The following is a 19,215-nucleotide window of genomic DNA, read 5'->3' on the forward strand; positions in this document are numbered from 1 at the left end:
CAGTTAGTGACTTGACACAAAAATATATAATACATCTACTTATTGCACACTGAATCAGACACAGAGAAAAGTCAAAGGTGAGCATTCCAGTGAGAAAATTGTTCCTTCCCCGACCCCCACATCCCACCCCCTTGTTCCTATGTCCCCCTTTCTCGCTCCCTGCTTGAGAAATCTTTGTGAAGCTTATCTGGACACATAAATAGTTGCGTTTTTTTTCTTTCATATTTTGCTTTCTCTGCACTTGTGTTCAATGTGGGTTTCTTTCAACGTACACAAAGAAGAACTTGGCGGGATTATTCTTGGGACTTTCTGGTAGCAGCAGTGTTAATACTGTGACGCTGGTGGGGCCCTGGGAATTAAAAAATAACCGTCTTCAGGTCTCTGGCGCTGCAGGCGAGATAGCAATGAGGTTGAGAGTCCTGTGTGCATGCGAAACGAGTGTTTTTTGAAAAAGAGAGTGGGTGGAGAATACAGAAGAGTGACACTCAATGGTGGCGTTTTCCATAGAACTGTGAACATTTTCCACACTAGATTTGATTGTACAATTTAAAACAGTACCGTATCACTTAAAAAAAAATGGCTACAGCTCATTGGATTACACACAAAAAAAATACAACTTTGCCTCAGTATGGTCAGTACGGACAAAGTCATAAACTTGTAAAAACAAAACAAACAAAAAACCCCAAAACAAAACAAAACAAAAAAAAACTAGAACGTGCCATAAGGAATACTCAGTTTTTTAAAAAACAAAACAGTCACATAATCTTCTAAAAAACTAAATTAATGTTTTTTTTTTTTGTAACTTTGTGGTATGCATTTTCAAACCTCTCTTAAACTTCCCATATCTTAAATCGTGAAGCATAAGGTTGAACTGGTGGTGTTTATTACTGTATGGTAGAAATATCTTCTTTTTCATTCATGGGAAACGAGAGTCTGTTTCCAAAACAAAACAGAAAAAAAAAACACTTCTTGGTGTCTTTTTTTTTTTTTTTTTGGATGTGTGTTGTCTTTTTAATACTGTGTGCTCTGTGTTTTCAGTCTCCTGTTGGCAATTCTCTGGTGCTCTAAAATCCCAGTTCTTTCAGTCCACGAGGCTTCCATAAGATGGATTTGTAGACTCCTTCTAGACAGTCCTCATAATAGAAAAAAAACTAAGTTTCCTGTGACAGAAAAATACTGTAGCCGGGTCCTGTATTTAGGTTGGTGATGCTACACTGGTGGTGGACGAGGTGAGAGTTCCACACCCAAACAACAAAAAAAGCAATCTGGGTGCTCACAAAAAGCACTGAAACAAATAAAAATCTATATTTGATCAAGTATTCTGATTGGAACAGCGATTGAAGTTGCTTCTTCAGACTGACCAATGGGGTGTGTTTGGGCTGAGGGTGGAAGGAAACACCCTTGTCAAGCAGGTTGCTATGGCTCAGTTAGAGGTGCTGTTTCTGGGTACAGGATAAGCCGATGGTCCCCCTTCACTCTGCATGTGGTGGCAAAGATCTTCAAAGTCACATCGCAGCCTAGTGCATTAATTCAGGTAGAAAAACTGCACTCGGTTGAATGTGGCGCGAGAGATGGCCACTGGGTTTATGTTGCATAGTGATCAAAGCTTCCCAGGTACTCGAGACTGGCCCGGTAGCAGAACTGGTACTGGTCCTAGAAGGAGGTAAAAGAGCTTCAAGTTAATGACGGAGGAACAAAAACAGAAAGCGTGAACTTAAATAGTGAGACAGAAAAACAGCCGTGGGAAGTTCACCTCTGTCTGAACGGTGGCAGGTCTCTGGGTGCGCAGCATCTTGACAGTCTGGAAGATGTCCACCACTCCTTCGTACCTCATCCTCTCCAGCACGATGCTGAGGGTGATGAACACACCAGTCCTCCCTACTCCGGCACTGTCGGCAGACAGATGGACACATATTTAGAGTTGAAAAGAACTGTAGGGCCTGTGGTCATGCATAATAAAATGAAAGTTCACAATCGTATACAGAAGTTCGTCCCGCTGGCTACGTTAGTAGTGACCTAATTCAGATTATTTGCTCACACATGACATTATTAATGCATAAGCAAGAAAAACAAAGCTGCTCCACTGTGATCTCTGCACTCTGTGTGGGCACTGTAGATGCATACCTGACTATATATGCATTTTAGGCGTCAACGTTTTTATTTTAGGGTAAATCAAATGCTTTCTAGCAGAGGTTCTACAACTGTCTACTGCAGGCATAAACAACATTCTTTCAAAAATTATCCTATCATACGACGTAAGCACCATTTAACACATCTATTCAATCCAGTGACTTTGAAAGCTAGTCTATGTTTATTATGTTTCTTCTCTTTTATTTAAAATTGTCCTTATATTGTCACTAGTCTGCGTAATAGCAATGAACAATACAAAAAAAACCAAAACAAGGTATTTGTAGAAAAACTCTGTCGTACCTGCAGTGCACAGTAATTGGCCCATCCTGGCCAAACTGTTCTTTAGTTTTGTGCACCTGGCCAATAAAATCAATGAATCCTTCCCCTGACTTTGGCACTCCTTGCTCTGGCCAATCAGTGAACTGGAACTGACGAACTGTCCGTGACTGGCCATCCTAAAAGGAGGAAAATGTGTTATTCTTTTTAACAAGAGACCGTGCTTAAACCAGAACAAATGAGACTATCTTTCTCACGCATACACAGACTGATGACTCACCCTGGCATCTGTGACTTTGAACTCTCGAAGGATGTACTGGGGCATATTGTACTCAGCCATGGGATCTACCACAAAGTACTGGTACCTGGCTGAGCGCTCTGCAGGCCAATACTGGTGACACTTCTCCTGCAGAGGACAGTTAAAAAAAAAAGAAAAAAAAAAAGTCTTCGTTCAGCGCTCTGTCGTGTTCAAATGATCGATTGTGTAAGGAGACCAATTTTTTTGGCTACTTTATCACGAAAGCGTCTCCATAATTTGTAAAATTCATTATTCATTTGAAGACAATCTGGTGCCAGATGAGATATGATGTTCATGCAAGATAACTCATAATTCATAGTGCTTAACAATCATTCTATTTCATTCATTATTTGCCTCTTTTTGGTTGAATTTTTAGGAAAAAATTAAAAATAATTAGCCATATTTAACTACATAGTTTTTATTTTTTGTTACACAAATCAATAGGCTGTCCTGTTGCTTGTTATTGTGTTGCTGTTATTAACACTTCACAACAGACACCAAAGCCCTGTCCTGATGAGAACTTCAGCTAAAGTAAAGAGAAGAACAAAGAGCTGCTGACTATGCTACAATTCAGAGACTCCTTCAAAATATGTCTGAAAAAATAAACCCAAATTACAGAACTACATGTGATTTTGCAGTACAAGCTCAGGCAAAAAACGACCATGTACCAATGTGTTAATTATCAAGAGCAAATCACTGTTTAAAATTGCGGGTCGACAATGCACTGCAACCTCAATCTGTTGTTTAAAAGCTGCAGCTAACCTACAAGGATTTAATTAGTGTTGGTTACAAAGAGTTTTATTGATTCTTTGACTCGATTTTCCTTCAGAGGGTAAAACCTATTATTACATATTCTCTGTGTATTCTATAGCACGTAGTCGAGTTTAAAAGATATCAGCGTGGACGATTATGCTGCTGTAGCCATCGTTGGCTTTGATCCCTGTAATCAACAGATCTACAAAACCTAATACCTGTGGAATTAGAGGTTTGCTTTTGATCGGTACTTACATTTATATCCTAAATTACATTACAGCATGTGTGTGTTTATGTGTGTCCGTACCCGTCCCATTTCTCTCAGTTTGGTTAGCATGACAACTATGGTGGAGTTGTGTTCCCACAGCATCCTCCAGTAGTCCTCTGTGGTCTCAGCCAGTGGGCCTTGGGTTGCTATGTAGGCCTTCTGCTGCCTGCACACACAGATACATTGATAAGTGCATAGAAAAATGACCTTCTCTCCCTGATGACATATATATTTTTCGGTTCCAGTTTTCTCTGACCTGTATCCATCGATAAAGCTGGCGTTGATGTAGTCAGATCCCTCCACTCCTCTGATTGGCTGCAGACAGACGCGTGTGGTCTCGTAGGGCATAATGTTCACCAGCCGGTTCTTGAACTTGTTGCATGGCAGATTGGCACTCACGAACCGTGATGTGTGGGCCTTGGCACTTGCCAGACGCTGGAACAGGAAAAAAAAACCAAAAACAATATTTTTAACACATGTAAAGGAACACTTCTAGGATGTGGGCCTTGGTAAAAGCACAAGGAAACAAAGGACGGATGGATTAAAGGCAAGTCTAGATAAATTCAAGAACCTCATTCAAATGTGTTTAGCACAAGGCTTAGTTTCCCTCTGGCGTACTGGACGACCGAAATTAGAAAATCAGCTCGACTCGACAGGCCTGAGGACATTTAGTCAGACATCTTCAATTGTATAAACAAAGCAGGGGCGATATAGGGGGATGAGGGCGGCGGCAGGGAATGGAAGAGGGAATATAATAAGACGAATAAGAGGAGGAAGGAGAAAATCAAGAGTCAGGGGTGCAGGAAACCACAAGGCCCCACACTGTCTCAACACACATATGTGAACCACAGTTGATCCTTTGGAAAAAAAACAAGAAAAAGAACAAAACAACTGGAACACACACATTCATATAGATACATGCAGACGGGAAGACGTGAGCACATGCTGCACCCTCTCTCTCACACTCGACCATTGGATGACATGGCTTAAAACGAAACACAGAACAACAGAGAGCAGGCAGAGGGAAACCGCAGACTCGGTGGGAAACAATGGGGTCTCATGAATTGAGCCCTTGACCATCAGCAGCTACCGGAGCGCTGTGGGAGAAACAGCAGTACCTTGTTTTCTTACAGACAGACTAAGCTGGAAAATCCCACCAACCGCAAGTTCACTAGTTCATTTGAGTACTCTGAATCCAGTCTCCAGCATCAACAATAGTAATTCTTTGTGTCATTTGGTTTGAATTTGACTCGGTCTTATCAATAAAGTCTGGCGAACACAAAACTTTTTTTTTGCTTTGATATGTGCCAATATTTTCACCATCTGTTAAGCTTGGATAAAATCCTGCCCTGTTGGCAGTTTCTTTGAACTCAAGCAGTAAACTCTCCGTGAGAGGAAACAAAAACAAGACATATTAATAGGGTGTTGGATTACTGAAAGTTGCCAGAAAATCGTCATTTCTTGCTTTTCTCACACACATGCTTCAACTTTCTGTGATTTTATTTGAGGGATGTGATGCCGCTTCTCTGAGAGAAATTCCATCCTTTTGGTGTTTTGTTGGTGAAGGTGGAAAGTACTGCTTCAGATGGTGCTCCGCAACGTCCTGTAAGTGTTCAAGCGAGATGATGTGTGGTGACTGGGACAACCCTGGCATATGTTTTAAGTCATTGTATGGTTTGAGCAAAAAAGTCACTGAGCACTCAGTTCATTGTCATTATGAGGAGACCGCTGCTATTAGGAGAGGAATGCTGGAGCATAGGATGAGGGCGATGCTTAGAGTCGCCTTGTGTTTACTTTGCCCTCTGAGTGTCTGAGCAGACATAAACCATTCCAGGAAAAATGTAAGCCACCTGCTTTCAATATATACCTGTATGGCTGAAGCTGATTCTCTTTTCAGGCAGCCAGACTAGGCAGGTCTGCACAGAGCTCATCTGGCAAAGAGTAAATACCACAGTAAACACAACGAAAGCAACTAGAATAAAATGAATGCTTTGAATCCCTTATGTTCTCACTCTTACTGCTCGTGTACTGATGCCTACATTTGGTGTTCTCGCTGTGAATTCTGGTTAGCTCCTTGCATTTTTCAAAATGCCCATATGATTTTCTCCTTAGATTTTCTTATAAACTGCATCTTTCTGGTCTTTCTGTGCATGCTTGTCAACTTTCCAAAACTATGATGCTTTCTGAAAGCCTCCTTTACCTTAGATTCAAAAGGTACAATCCCATAATCCCTTTCAAATCCAACCATCCATCCTGAATATATGAAAACTCTCAGAGGGGCACTGAAACTGTAAGAGTTGCTAACAGTCCTGGGAAAGATGCTCAGTGTCTGACAAGGTCAAAACTTTCACATTCTCACACTCTGTATGAGCTTGTAGACAATGTTCTTCCCAAGCTGTGGCGGTTGGAGCCAGCATCTTATAAAAAATTTGAGATGAAACTTAATGTGCTATTTATGGTTTCGCAATTGTTTTCAAGCTGAAGAATTAAATTTGAACCTCACCTGTTAAATTATATGGATAAGAATAGTTAAAGGTGCATTTCCAGGTCATGCAGCAGTGGATGCAGCTGAGAGCTCAGTTATGTTTGTAATGTGGGATGAGTCACGTTACATTCTTTGTGCACTTTACGGTCTTTGTGTTTGTTTTTATGCCTTCTTTAATGTTTATTTTCATTTACCAATTAACTCCAGGAAAAAAAACAACAGCTTTTCTGATTGTGTTTTCTTCTTTCTGGGAATAAATTGTGGGATTCTTGAACACCCTTCTTTCTCTATACTCTTTTGTTGTTAAACCACACCATGGGGGGCACAATAATGGACAAAAAACAAACAAACAAAAAAACAATAGAAAAAGACAAACAAACGTATATTAAAGGTACAGGACAGAATTTAATATAAAGCTTGTGCCAGCAGCTAGACAGCTTAGCTTAGCGTAAAAACTGGAAACAAAGGTTCCAACGTCAGGCTACCAGTCCATCTACAGCTGCAACTACATACCTAAAAGACAGATATCTAACATCTTAATATCTAAATTGCAGCCTCTACACCTTGATAGAACTCTCCAGATCCAAGTCTAATGAATCGAGTACTTTACACATCCACATGCGGTCAAAAATACCCCATTTAATCCTCCATTAACTGCAGTAGCATGCACGTTGTGTATGTGTTGAAATGTTCCTGTGGTCTGGTGCGTGTCAGACAACCAAAAAGAGCTTTAAAGAGTCGTACATCTAAACATAAGAAGGCGATAAATACACATAACATAGCTCATACCAACATACTATTGCCCAGCATTATCGACACACAAATCACAGCACTGCAGTATAGTTCTGGGCAATAAAAAAAAGTCCTCCCCTCTTGTAGTGGTGGTGACATCAAAAACTCCCCTCTCCTCAAAAAGAAATATTGGATCCACTCTTAGAACATAGTGGAGCCTTTTAGCATGAATGAAATACTGAATTTGTCATGTTTCCTTGAAGACATTACACATGAGAGATGTTTATATTTGCTCTAAGAGAGGTCTCTGATGTTTTGTTTTGTTTCTGACATGATGCTGACCCTCTGACATAATTGAGCTGCTTGATTTGTCATGTTTCCTATGACTGGTGTTTGTTCTGATACTTTTGTACTTTTATCTTTGTAACTTTAAGACAGATGTGTGTTCTTTTATTTCTGACATGGTGTTAGAGATGTGGCGTTTTGCTAATCCTCATGCTTTGATATAACATCCAATGGATATGAAACAGTGACGTGCGGTCAGGGGAGGCAGATGAGGCAGAGCCTCACCTGACATCAAGGAAAGAAAAAAAAAAATAATGATAAATAATTAAAAAAGTTATATTTATCCAGTGATTTGTACTATAAAGTATTTATTTTTTCATTTAGCCTGAATTTTTGCAATTTCCCATTCAAATGCTTGGAAGAGAAGCCGGTGAGCCTCAACGTTGATAGTGCAATCCCTCACTGTGCTGGCTGCCATGCGCAGTCTGTCACTGCATGGCAGCCAGTGAAGTGAGGGATTGCGCAATACAAGTGAGGCAGCAGCCAGCTCAGCCTCACTGGGATTGCACAATCCCTCGCTACCTCCGCTGGCTGCCTGCAGTGACAGCGTGCTGCTGTCTGTATGTCGCCAATAACATGGTACAAACACATTTAATATATGAACTGATTTTCCATAGTTCAGCTGATGTGTATAATAATGTACAGTGTTTTTTGCTACCAACTGTATGTGTGTAATGTGTTTCGTATGCTGAGCGATCATAAACGGCTGACAAGAGGTTCTAGGTGAGGCAGGCAGTTCTCTGGCCTCATGGCAGGGGGCGCTCTGATCCCAGACATGCTTCTTGTGACTCTGTGGCTGCAGAGTAAGTGACAACAAGCTAGACTAGGTACGGTATACATTTAGCAAGTCAAGTGCAGCGAAGGAAGATAAGGAGACTTTTACAAAAAAGTAACGGATATTTTTGTCCAGAAGGAGCGGAGCATGGACTTCTTTTAAAGGTAAAGGTAAGACTGCAATAACTTAAAAAAAAAGAAAAAGAAAAAAGAAACATGCGTTTTGTGGGCTACAGCTTGTATGTGTAAAGAATGCAGATATGAAACATAACCCGTAAACTGCTGCCAATCAAATGGCAAATATGCTACTGTGTAGAGTGCATGTTTTTGTAAATCAGATTCTGATGAAGTCAGTGCCTCACCAGCCATGAACCTCACCACACGTCACTGATATGATCAACCAATTGTCCAGTGACAATTGTACACCTGGTGTAGGCTGAAAAAATCTGTTTGCCTCATGTCTTTGGTCACTTTGACTCTGATGAAGGCGCAGCAGCGTCAAAATGTCAATAATCAGTGTGTTCCAGTCCATTTTTGCCCTCTGAAAGTTTGGTATAACAAACTCGTTGACCATATACTGGGGGACGTGATGACCCAGTAGGTAGAGGAATCATTTTTAAACGTTGATTCATCCTGCTGAATGTCTCTGAACATCTACTGTACCAACTTCAGGGATACTTCTGTGTAACTGTCTTTGATGTGTGACCTTCTGTGTCGAGGGGCAAAAAAAAAAGTACCTCTCCCTTTTAGAGATCAGTGAGGTGTGACATTATTATCATTTATCAGTTTTATGAACCTCCATAAATCAGCTGGACCTAATTTTACAATCTTCAGGGACACAGTGAATATTCCTCACCTTGAACTCCAGCTCCATTCCGGTGACATTCTCCCCCGGTTCAATCTGCGTCAGCCTCTGGATGTAGGAGTACAGGTTTCTGGCGGGGACCTCGGTGTTCCCGCAGGTCACAGCCTCCAGCAAAGCGTCGTGAATGAAGATGTACTGGTCCTCCGTCTGGACCATGTAGTTCCTCTGGGAGCGCATCAGTGTGACATGGCCGTAGATGTCGATGGTCTTCTCGTGCTTGATTCGCTCCGTCATGGCGTCGATCACGATGAAGCAGCCGGTGCGGCCCACTCCAGCACTGAGCCAAAAGCAGTAAAGAAGAAAAGGGGGAACAGATGGTGATGGGATTTTCTCACAGAACCTGAGTTATGAACAATAATTTTCCTGAGTGTGTGCTGTGTCTTCACACCTGGTACAAATCTGGCTCTGCAAAGCTCTAACACACTGTGCCTAAATCGACTAAGTATCGCAGAGATGCCAGCCAGCAATATTTCCGACAAAGGACGTAAAAATTGACATCAGCGATGAGTCAGCATCACCGTCCCACTGGCATTAGGAAGATATCCTCCCTATCGACATATAATCCAGAAATATAATACATTTAGCTGCCCACCCAAACACTTCACATTTTTGCTGCGCTAGTACCTAAAGGGTGAGACAGCCTGACCAAGCAAGTTTGTGCGAATGAATGAAAAAACTCTCTTTATATGGTTAAATTAATATCAGTGCATATGTGCGTGTGTGTGTGTCTGTTGTTCAGGTGGAATGAGATTCGGTCCATTGTTTGATACAGAGGCTGGTTGATGTGTTAAGGCACATTATGATGGAGTCTTGCCGGGATAATTAAATTTGACTGATAATCCTGTTAGATACTCCATCTGACTGCTACGGAAGATTAGGAAGAGCTGCTCTCCTGCCAACCTTTTCACCACATCCCGTCCTCATCTCCCTGCCTCTTTATCTTCCCTCTAAGTACCCTTCCAACACTCTCACACCAGCTCTACCACTTTTTCACTCTCACATTTGTACATTTTTTAGGCTCCATTTTCCCCTCCACATTTCCTTTTCTTTAATTCATCATTTTCATTCACTGCGTCCTGAATTTGACCTCACCTTCTCTCTCATTCTGCTCGTATCTCCTCCTCTAAGTCCCGGTCCCTTGCTAACTCTTCCTCTCAATCATTGTCTCAATCCCCTTTTTCTTCCCCTCACTCTCTTCCTCCATATCTATTCCTCACTAATTCTTCCTCAAAGAGCTTCGGCTTCCATATTCCCTATGCTACTCTCTGCCTTCCCTTCTCCTTCATTCGTTGGTAAGAGCAAATAGCAGCTTCATCCCAGCTCTGGAGCGCAACACGGCGCCAAGACCGTAATGACAAGTTTCCAGAATCATCCTCCATCCAACACATGAGCCTCCTGCTGCTCAGATAGCAGCTCATTTGAATATAAACTTATGAACCCCAGTTCTACCACCAGCTTAAACACTAAATTATCAATTGTGAAAGCTAATTATGGAAAACAGGGTCAGCATGGTGGCTGATGTTGTTGTTAAACTTCAGAGATGATAGAGGCTGTTAAGGCAGGAATGTGGGTGTCAGAGCCAGTGAAGGTGGTTTGGGGTTTTGCATAATGGCAGGTCAATTTTACTTCAGTCCAGGGCCTCTGAGTGATTTTATACAAGTGCCTTTGAACTCTTGTTGATTTTCACACAGTCCTAAAAAATATGCTCCCATGGAAAAACCCAAAATAACACATAAGTGTTTCATGCAAGCACATACGCACACAACCGAAAACAAGGTTTTATTTTTGGGTTGTGGACCACTGAATTGATTGTAGGACTAATTTTGGTTCAGTGAGTAGATGAAGTGGTGAAAACACAAACACACCTGCAATGGACAACCATGGGTCCCGCATCTGGAGGGTTGCAAGCTTTCACACGGCGAAGGAAAGCCAGGAAGGGGGTTGGGTGTTCAGGCACCCCGTGGTCTGGCCAGGCTGTGAACTGGAAGTGACGAACCTCACGCTTTTCATTGGAGCCGCTCTGGATGAGCAGACAGACAGAGTGTTAAAGATGAAGCTGGTGATATCCTGTATTTTATTTTTTTTCCCTGTGTCAACAAATCCCATTTAAAAAAAGACTAAAACCAACAACATGGTAGGTGGTTGCTCAGTGCTTTCTGACTTCCCTGTCCTATTTGTGGCACTCAGCTCCATGCCCTACTAGAGATGCAGATCTTGAAAACTAGGTAAGAAGAGCAGCTACAAGGTGTAGTCCGGCTATATGTCATTGGCATTTTTTAAACTTTTTTTTTTTTTAGAAAAGAAATACCAAGCCCAGGATGCAACAATGGTGCCCCTGCAAAATAGTGTTGAAGAGAGAACTGTTTTGGCGGAATATTTGCACATATGAAGGCTAACACTATCACTAAAAATGGCTAAAACACCCAAAAACAGATCTGCCTTGCTGCATCATCTAAATCATCAACACAACTTGAGAATTTCAGTGTGAAAAGTTGCTGTCTGGAGGTTGTTGTTGCCGTTTCCCATAGTGAAGGGATTTAAAAATGGAAACACAGAGACAGTGGAAAGAGAGAAGGAAGCCACGTGATATGCACAAATAATAGCAGGTTTATACCTGCAATCTATATCCAGTGAGTGAAATTTTTAAAAAGGCTCAATATTTTCCCTAGAGAACTAGGCACTGTAGTTTTTGAAGAACATTACTCAAACGTGAATAAATATTCAGAGGTTCTCCTGAAGACATGATGTCTATGTCAAAAATCCTTTTGTAAAATTTGGTTTGCTAATTGGGGGATAACGTTGCACATTTTCAATCAACAAAAACAACTCGTGGCTGGTATATAAATGTAGATAAACACTGTTGGTTTATTGAATCTGACAGATGAAACAATAATCGATCAAAATGCACTAATTAAAGAGAAAATAAGCTACTATAATGTGATAAATTGCTTTAAATCTCACAGGAAACATCATTAATGCATGAAAGAGTGAAAAAACAAACAACAAAGCAACTGCACATTTATGCGAATACTACTACATGGCCACAGAGTCACGTGCAAACACACAAACTAGTATGCATAAATATTTGAACAGATCAATACACACACAACCCCATTACGCTTCGCTACACATGTCATGTTACCTTGTAGAGAGCGAGGGTCCTGACAGAGTACGTAGCCAGCTCCACTGTGTCCAGCAGAGTGACCTGGATGAGGCCGTAGGTCTCTGTGCCACGTGTTGGCCAGTACTGATCACACTTGACCTACAAGGGAAGTGGGGAGAAGCTGTGAGTGATGTAAAATGGTCTGCATATGTCTGAGCACATACTGTTTTTTGCGAAAGAAGAGAGAAAGAAAGAGCTGACGTGGGCGCAAGTGCATGTGTTGAGGGACAAAAAAAAGCAAAATTGCAAAATTCAGACAGTAATGCTTGGAAAAAATGTGCAAAATAGAGAAAACCCAGTGTGTGACAGAGGCTTTAGTAAGTGTGTGGTGTGAAGAGTGACAGACAGAGACGTACTGGGTGGAGGGTATTTTACTTTCTGTGGTGTTTGATCCTGCAAGTTATTTGCCATAGACTGGTGGTCTTTCACAAGGATCCACCACAGTGTTCAGAACCGCCAAGCCATACCTAAAGTTCAGCCTCCACATATTTGATACTGTACATTGCCCTAAATTCCACCCTCGCAAATCCCTACAAAACTACTCACAGCACACCAAATCCCAGCATCCCTGCATCCCGACACCTACAATTCCCCTGTATGAGGAGGTCATATTTGTAGTTCTTCAGCTCAGCCTCAGAGACCACAGAGAGGAGAGGGAAAAAATCCCAGAGGAGATGAAAGTGGAGGGGGGGGGGGGGGGCTTGGCAGAATCAGGCCAAACCAAATGTTATGTGCTGATCCCTCCAGTCCTCACATCAAAGACAGCAGGGAGCTCAGCTCAGCTTGCTCTGCATTCCACTGCTCCAGACTGGGGATTATGCGTTTTGGCCCGGTACGTTCAGGCTGTAATTACAGCTTTTCAACTGTTGTTTTCCCACCAGACCTTGAGACACTGTGGGGACAGGCATGGTTGTCCATGTAGGGGGGCTACACACTGCCAGAGACTAAACAGGATCGCAGAAAATGCCTGGCCTGAAGACTTTATCGTCCATTGATTTATGGGCTAACGGCATAACTGTGCCCTGCTCTTTGCGTGGTTTGATTGGTGCTAAAAGGAAAGATACTGGCAAGATTTCCACAGTGGGACCATCTGTGATCATCTGTGTTGTTAATGCGTAAACACATCATGGCATAATGTTGAGAGGTGTTAAATGAGATTAAATAATTTTTTCCAACAAACAGCCCACTACTCCTTCAAACAGTAGATACAGAGGTAGTGGACAGATAATAAACAGCTAAATATGTTCAAATTGAATGATTCTATTGCATAATGTAACTGCCTTATTTAATTTAGAGGATTTAAAGCTAAATAGGCGTTCACAAACTAAGGATTTATCATGTTTACAAGACAGTAGCAGTTATATCTAAGTGCTGAAATGAAGAAAACTGGGCTTGCTTGAGTTTGTTGAAGACGTTTCAACTCTTATTCAAAAGGCTTCTTCACTTCTGCCTTATGGGATGAGAGGTGAAACACTGTGAAGAAGCTCAAGTAAGTTCAACTGCCTTCATTTTAGCACTTCGATATTTCATGATTTAGAGAACCTGAACCAGTCAACACAGTAGCAGCTAACTCTGTAGAGATTCTGCAGGAGAGCTCAAAAAATCACACTGATTCATGATAATGTAGCCAAAGAGTAAAGAATGTCTTTTTTTTTTTTTTTTTAAAGTTGCTACACAGCATACTACATAGCACTGCAAAGGAGGAAAAAAATAACTTGTGGGTGTGATCATGCAAACTGTAGACACAAATGTGCACTGTTTCTGAACTGCTGCGGTTACAATAAAACCCATTTCAGACCAAGTTAACGATGAGTGCCTTGTGGTGAGTTGAAAACAATCCTGCATTCTCACTCAACGAACTGGCTATTGCTTAGACGAAAAGGGTAAACAGCAGGAGAAAAAAAAGACACTGAAAAGAGAAAAAAAGGGAAGGAGAAAACCATGTGAGGTGAGGTTGCATTTAAAAAGGGATTAGCAAAGGAGAGAAAGAGAGGTCTTGCCTTAGAGAAGAAATAAGAGGGCATCTGAGGGTCAAACAGACACAACAGAGAGAGTTGTAAAAAGTTGAAAAGGAAACAGAGTTTTAACACAAGGCACAGGTTAATAGGAAAAGAAGCACAGATGGGAAGAGAGGATCATTTTCTGAAAAGGGCTCTGGACATAATTGGTTAGCACTTAATCATGATTCATACCTCAAGCCATTCTTGTTCATTTTATTCCAACATGACATTCTCATTACATTGGATTTTTACTCAAGCGCATATTCTGTTAACAACAGCAAAATGCCTTGAAGCCAAATGATTTTCTAATTCATTACCTACCCCAATTTAGCTGTACTTGTAACTCCCCCAGGTCTCGCTCGCCAATCTATGCTATTCTTCTATATTCTATTCTGATCATGCATCCATGCGCTATTCTACGTGTCCACTCTCACTTCACACTTAACCGTCGCATTTTTAGCTTACTCATCATACCGACTGTTGCTGCCTTTTGCTTTATTCTTGTATTTTTGTTCTACATATTTGCGCTCATGTTTTCTGTCCTGTTCTTTTGAATCCATCCATTGTTTAAAAAAAAACAAACAAAAAAACGAACGTCCTCTCCTGTCCTTTCCTGCTCTGCCCAACTCAGTTCTGCACCTCCTCACTGCTGTCAACCCAACTTATCCTTCAGCTGTAATCTTACTGTACTATATCCCTGTCACTTCGCTTCACTATAATCTACAATAATGATCCTGTCCTACTCACCTCTATCCTACCGTTTTTAATCACACTCACCCTGTCCTCTCTAATATTTCTTCAACCTATCTTTTTTTTGTCTTTCTCTCATTCTTCAGGATAACAAAAGGTATTCATCACCTAACTACGGTGCTGAATGATCGCCTGTTCTGTCCGACTCTAACAGTATCAGTCCTGCTTAAGTCACTGTCAGTGGAACGTCCAGTTGTAATTTAAATTCTCTGTCATGGCTGCCCTAAGGACTGCGGAGAGGTGCATTTCTACAGAAACAAGAAGTCTTCTGCAAAGAAATAATGCACTAATATGTCATGCAGGCTATGCAAGTAACTTTCTTGAAACTCCAAAAAGCTATGCTGTGTATTTGATGCTAGTCTTATAATAATAATCCACACCATTTATCTTATTCCTTCCAATATTCTGTTGCAACCTACAGTCTGTTTGCATATCTGCCTACTATTAAGCTATCCTACTGGTTCTCCGTCTCCCTGACACTCTCTTTATTCCATTTTTCGGTCACGATTGTAGTGGAATCATGTTGTCCTACCCGGTCTTCGTTGTCCCATACTCCCTTAGTTCCCATTTACTTACCCGTGACTTCTCTTCCAGCTTGGTCATCATGATGATGTTGGCCGTGTGCTGTTCCCAGACCATCCTCCAGAAGTCCCCGAAGGTCTCAGGGAGGGAGCCCTGAGTGGCAATATAGGCATTCTGACGGCGGTAGCCATCAATATAGTTAGCGTTGATGTAGTCACTGCCTGGGACACCTGCGATATAAGATTTAAAAAAAAAAAAAAGTAGGAGTTACGAAGGGCGGTGGGGGTGGGGGAAGAATAGATAAACAGATGTGCAGGTTGAAGATGATGATGATGAATTGCAGCATGAAAGAAAAGGAAGGACAAACAGAGAGATTGGATAAAAAAGATGTGAGTGTTGAGGAAATCCCGCATTATTTCAATTCTGTCTACCGCATTAGGTTTTTGATGAATGCCAGTGATCGCACCCAAACATTCACTGTCCGTGTAATTTTCTTTGCAGATGAACCTGATTCTTATTCTGTTTCATGGTGGAATAATCTACGTGGATTATTTCAAGTCTACTGCCATGAAAGCAGGTTTATGTCCAAGTAATAAAGGGCGAGTATCAACCGAGGTCATGGCAGGGAGATTAATGTTTTCACAGGGCCCAGCGTCCTTTGGTGTTGGATTGTTCAGCCGTCTTGTTTTATAATACATGCTAAGACGATCATGGGCCTAATCTGAGTATACTCTGGATGTGTCGCTTTGAATGGCAATATGACTGTAAGGCCGTCTCTGTGTAAGACTCGGCTGACACTGCTCGTCCTGGAAGGGATTGTGTGAGTGTGTGTGTGTGTGTGTGTGTGTGTGATGTGAGAGACCGTCTGTGTGTGTTTGATTTAGGATCAGGCCTGCTCATCTAGGGCCTAATACCATAATCCCAAAAATCACTGAGTCACAGCTCAAACATGCACACATACACCAAAACACCAGAGTACACACACAGACGTACACTCAGACGTGCATGCGTACATTCAGCCGTGACCCGATTCTGCCGAAGTGGGACACAAAAACTCCTTTTGAGTCTTCTGATAACAGTTTACATTTAAAAAAAAGATAGAAGTCAATGAGAAAACAGTAGAATCCCAACAGGAAGAAACTCCTGCAGCTGATTCACTTCTAGCAGCTTATTTTATGAGCATGACTCAGTTCCATACAGTTGTAAAACCCCAAGCCAACATCACGCGCACACACACACACACACACACACATACACAACAGAGACACACATTTAAATGACAGAGGAGTACGGGGTGTTTATACAACTTACTTTAAATGGGACAGGGACAGACGGTAAGAGGAGCTTCTAACATATGTTTATCAACCTCAGTCTTTAAAAGACAGCTTGCCTAAATGCTTTGATGTGCTACAACTTTATTGCAAGGGACTACAACAGAAGCACTGTACAGATAAAACTCTCTCACACACACATTTCCAGTCACTTGGTAGCTGCACTGGCTTGGCAGAAAGTGTGTGTTCACGAATGTGTGGAGGAGACTGGGAGCAAAAGTGCATATCTGTGCTTGTGCACATCCTGGGCATGTGTTTTAGATCTACAGCAGAGTATTTATGTGTGTGTGTGTGTGTGAACGTGTGTTTGGACATGCTCAAGAGTATATGCGTTTTTTAAGCTGGAAGACAGACAGACAGCCAGGGCTCCAGGACAGGCGGGGGTGGTAGGGCTGCTCACACATGCTCTACCCAGATAAGGCTCATCTGTTTGGGCTTGGCCTCCCACTGCCTCCCTCTCTTCACATCGGAGCTGCCAGTTTCTCTGCCTCAGGTCTTTCCCAGCTGAGGTGGGTGAGTGTGCTTCAAAATGCACACTAAGAGCAGGACTGAGACTATTTTTTATTCTCATTTTAGGCCGTTTTAGGTCTTCTAAAAGACCAAATCCAGTAAAAGCAGCGCACTGTGAATATATTGGAAAACAGTCTAAAAAAAGTGCAAGCATGATTTATGTCCTAGGATATTAAAATGGTCAAGGGTGAGACCAAAACAGTGGGCAGAAACAAGTTTGCTAGAAACCTAAAGCGAGTGTATATCTGATTCTATACTGTATGGAACCTGCCAGTGAAACACATCATCGGACTATTAATATCCCATGCCGTCATGGATAGAAGCTCTCATACACGAATCCATACATAAATATATACACTCAAACACACGTATGTACTGCTAAATCTGTGACAACGTGGTGACATAATGCACTCCCCCAATCTCCAACCCCGACCTCAACCATCATGACTTCATGCCCAGTCGAGATCCTTACTCCGTCTCAAACTCTGCAACCAAGTCAGAAACCTCAAACAGCCCTTTAAACAAGTGAGGAAGTGACCAAAATGGCCTAATTTCCTTACCCTCAATGCTAGAGAGAATAACCCTCGAGTGATCATAGGCAATGACGTTAGCATAGCGGTTCTTTGGTTTGTTGACCTCCAAGTTGGAGTTCTCCCATGTGAATTGCTGACCGGGGTCGACGGACTGCAAGAAACAAAAGCGAGGTTCAGAGGAAAGAACAATCATCAACAACATGTTTTCTGGTAGCTTAGGACAGTTATTGCATGCTAAGCCAATTCTTTTGTTCCCAGAAATTATCATAATGAAAATGATTAGTTAGTAGTTTTCAGATGGTCGTACTGGCAAGTAGTGTGTCAAAATCATTATTCTGATAAATAGTCATAGCATGTATGATTCACTTATAACAAGGAAAAAGCTCTTGTAAATGCTGGTGGAAAATGTTAACATCATTGTATTTAAAATTACCCCCCCAAAAGAACATGAGAACTAATAAACACTTTCCAATCCCTGTTGTGGTGTAACATATGATATACAACTTATGTATGTGCGGTATTGTCTGACTCTATAATGATATTATACATAAGCTCCAAGCAGCACCACTGAAGAACTTGGCATTGAGAAAAGCAAGACTTTGACAATTCCATGAATCTGAGCTTACAAGCATTGTCCAGCATCACTGCAGTAAAACCCGACCAATAGAAACCTGCTACAAATTGAAAATTAACGAGGCATTATTGATGTTGGAAAGGCACACGGGCACGTATGATATCCCCTTTCGAGAAAGACTTTCCACTTTCAACGGAGAAACTAGCTAGCAGAGAAAGATGATAAAAGCACAATAAATTCCACTGGGAGAGAGAGAGGATGGTTGTGTTAGACCAACACATTAAGTTCCTGGAGGGTAATTACAGTGTAACCATTGCTGTTAGCTGGGAGAGGCAGACATGAGGTCATTATGGGGCTGTCAATGGAGAGGGATGAAGAAGAGAGAGCCAGAGCAATTTAGCAATTCTGAATATTTTACGACACATAATTATGGTTTGGTAGGGGGGGTGGGGGGAATGGACAGAAGTGGTACTGGATATGTGTGTGCTTGAGTTTAAGGCTGCTTTTCCCCCCTCCGACATCATGTGTGTCTGATTATCATACCGCAATCATTTCTGGCCTCTTTCTCTCCCTCAGTCCCTGTTCCATCCATCTCTCTTGTTCCTTCGTTAAGGGTTCAGTACCGAACAAAGCACACAGTCATGCAGAGAGAATGTGAGGCTCAACAGACTAGTTCCAACTCACACCACAATTACATACAGCTTCTCCCTCACTGTCTCTTCCCTTCTTTATCCCCTCTCTCCCCCTAAAAGATCCACGCTCTGTTTTTCTACTTTTTGCATAATATGTCCTTGTCTTTTTCTATATACGTATATCTGTCACACACAATTTGTCTCTCTTTTGTGGTAGCCAATTAGAGTCCTATGTCTAGTTCACCCAGAGGCCCCTTGGTCTAAATATATATAT

The 19,215-nt window shown here is 41.7% G+C and overlaps 1 protein-coding gene across 1 annotated transcript in view; it reads right to left on the reverse strand.

Moving 5' to 3' along the window:
* Positions 1-730: 730 nt before the first annotated feature.
* Positions 731-19,215, reverse strand: part of ptprdb (protein tyrosine phosphatase receptor type Db) — a 162,447-nt gene continuing 143,962 nt past the window's right edge. The window contains exons 33-43 of the mRNA XM_008275996.1: positions 17,763-17,886; positions 15,416-15,591; positions 12,069-12,188; positions 10,792-10,946; positions 8,918-9,203; positions 3,982-4,160; positions 3,765-3,891; positions 2,687-2,812; positions 2,431-2,585; positions 1,754-1,889; positions 731-1,653 (exon numbers count right to left, since the gene is read on the reverse strand). Coding sequence (XP_008274218.1) covers positions 1,585-1,653; positions 1,754-1,889; positions 2,431-2,585; positions 2,687-2,812; positions 3,765-3,891; positions 3,982-4,160; positions 8,918-9,203; positions 10,792-10,946; positions 12,069-12,188; positions 15,416-15,591; positions 17,763-17,886 — 1,653 coding nt within the window. The 3' untranslated portion in view covers positions 731-1,584. The remainder of the gene's footprint in view (positions 1,654-1,753; positions 1,890-2,430; positions 2,586-2,686; positions 2,813-3,764; positions 3,892-3,981; positions 4,161-8,917; positions 9,204-10,791; positions 10,947-12,068; positions 12,189-15,415; positions 15,592-17,762; positions 17,887-19,215) is intronic.

The sequence above is a fragment of the Stegastes partitus genome, unplaced genomic scaffold (assembly GCF_000690725.1).
Source record: "Stegastes partitus isolate 25-593 unplaced genomic scaffold, Stegastes_partitus-1.0.2 Scaffold63, whole genome shotgun sequence".
Classification (NCBI taxonomy): Eukaryota; Metazoa; Chordata; class Actinopteri; family Pomacentridae; genus Stegastes; species Stegastes partitus.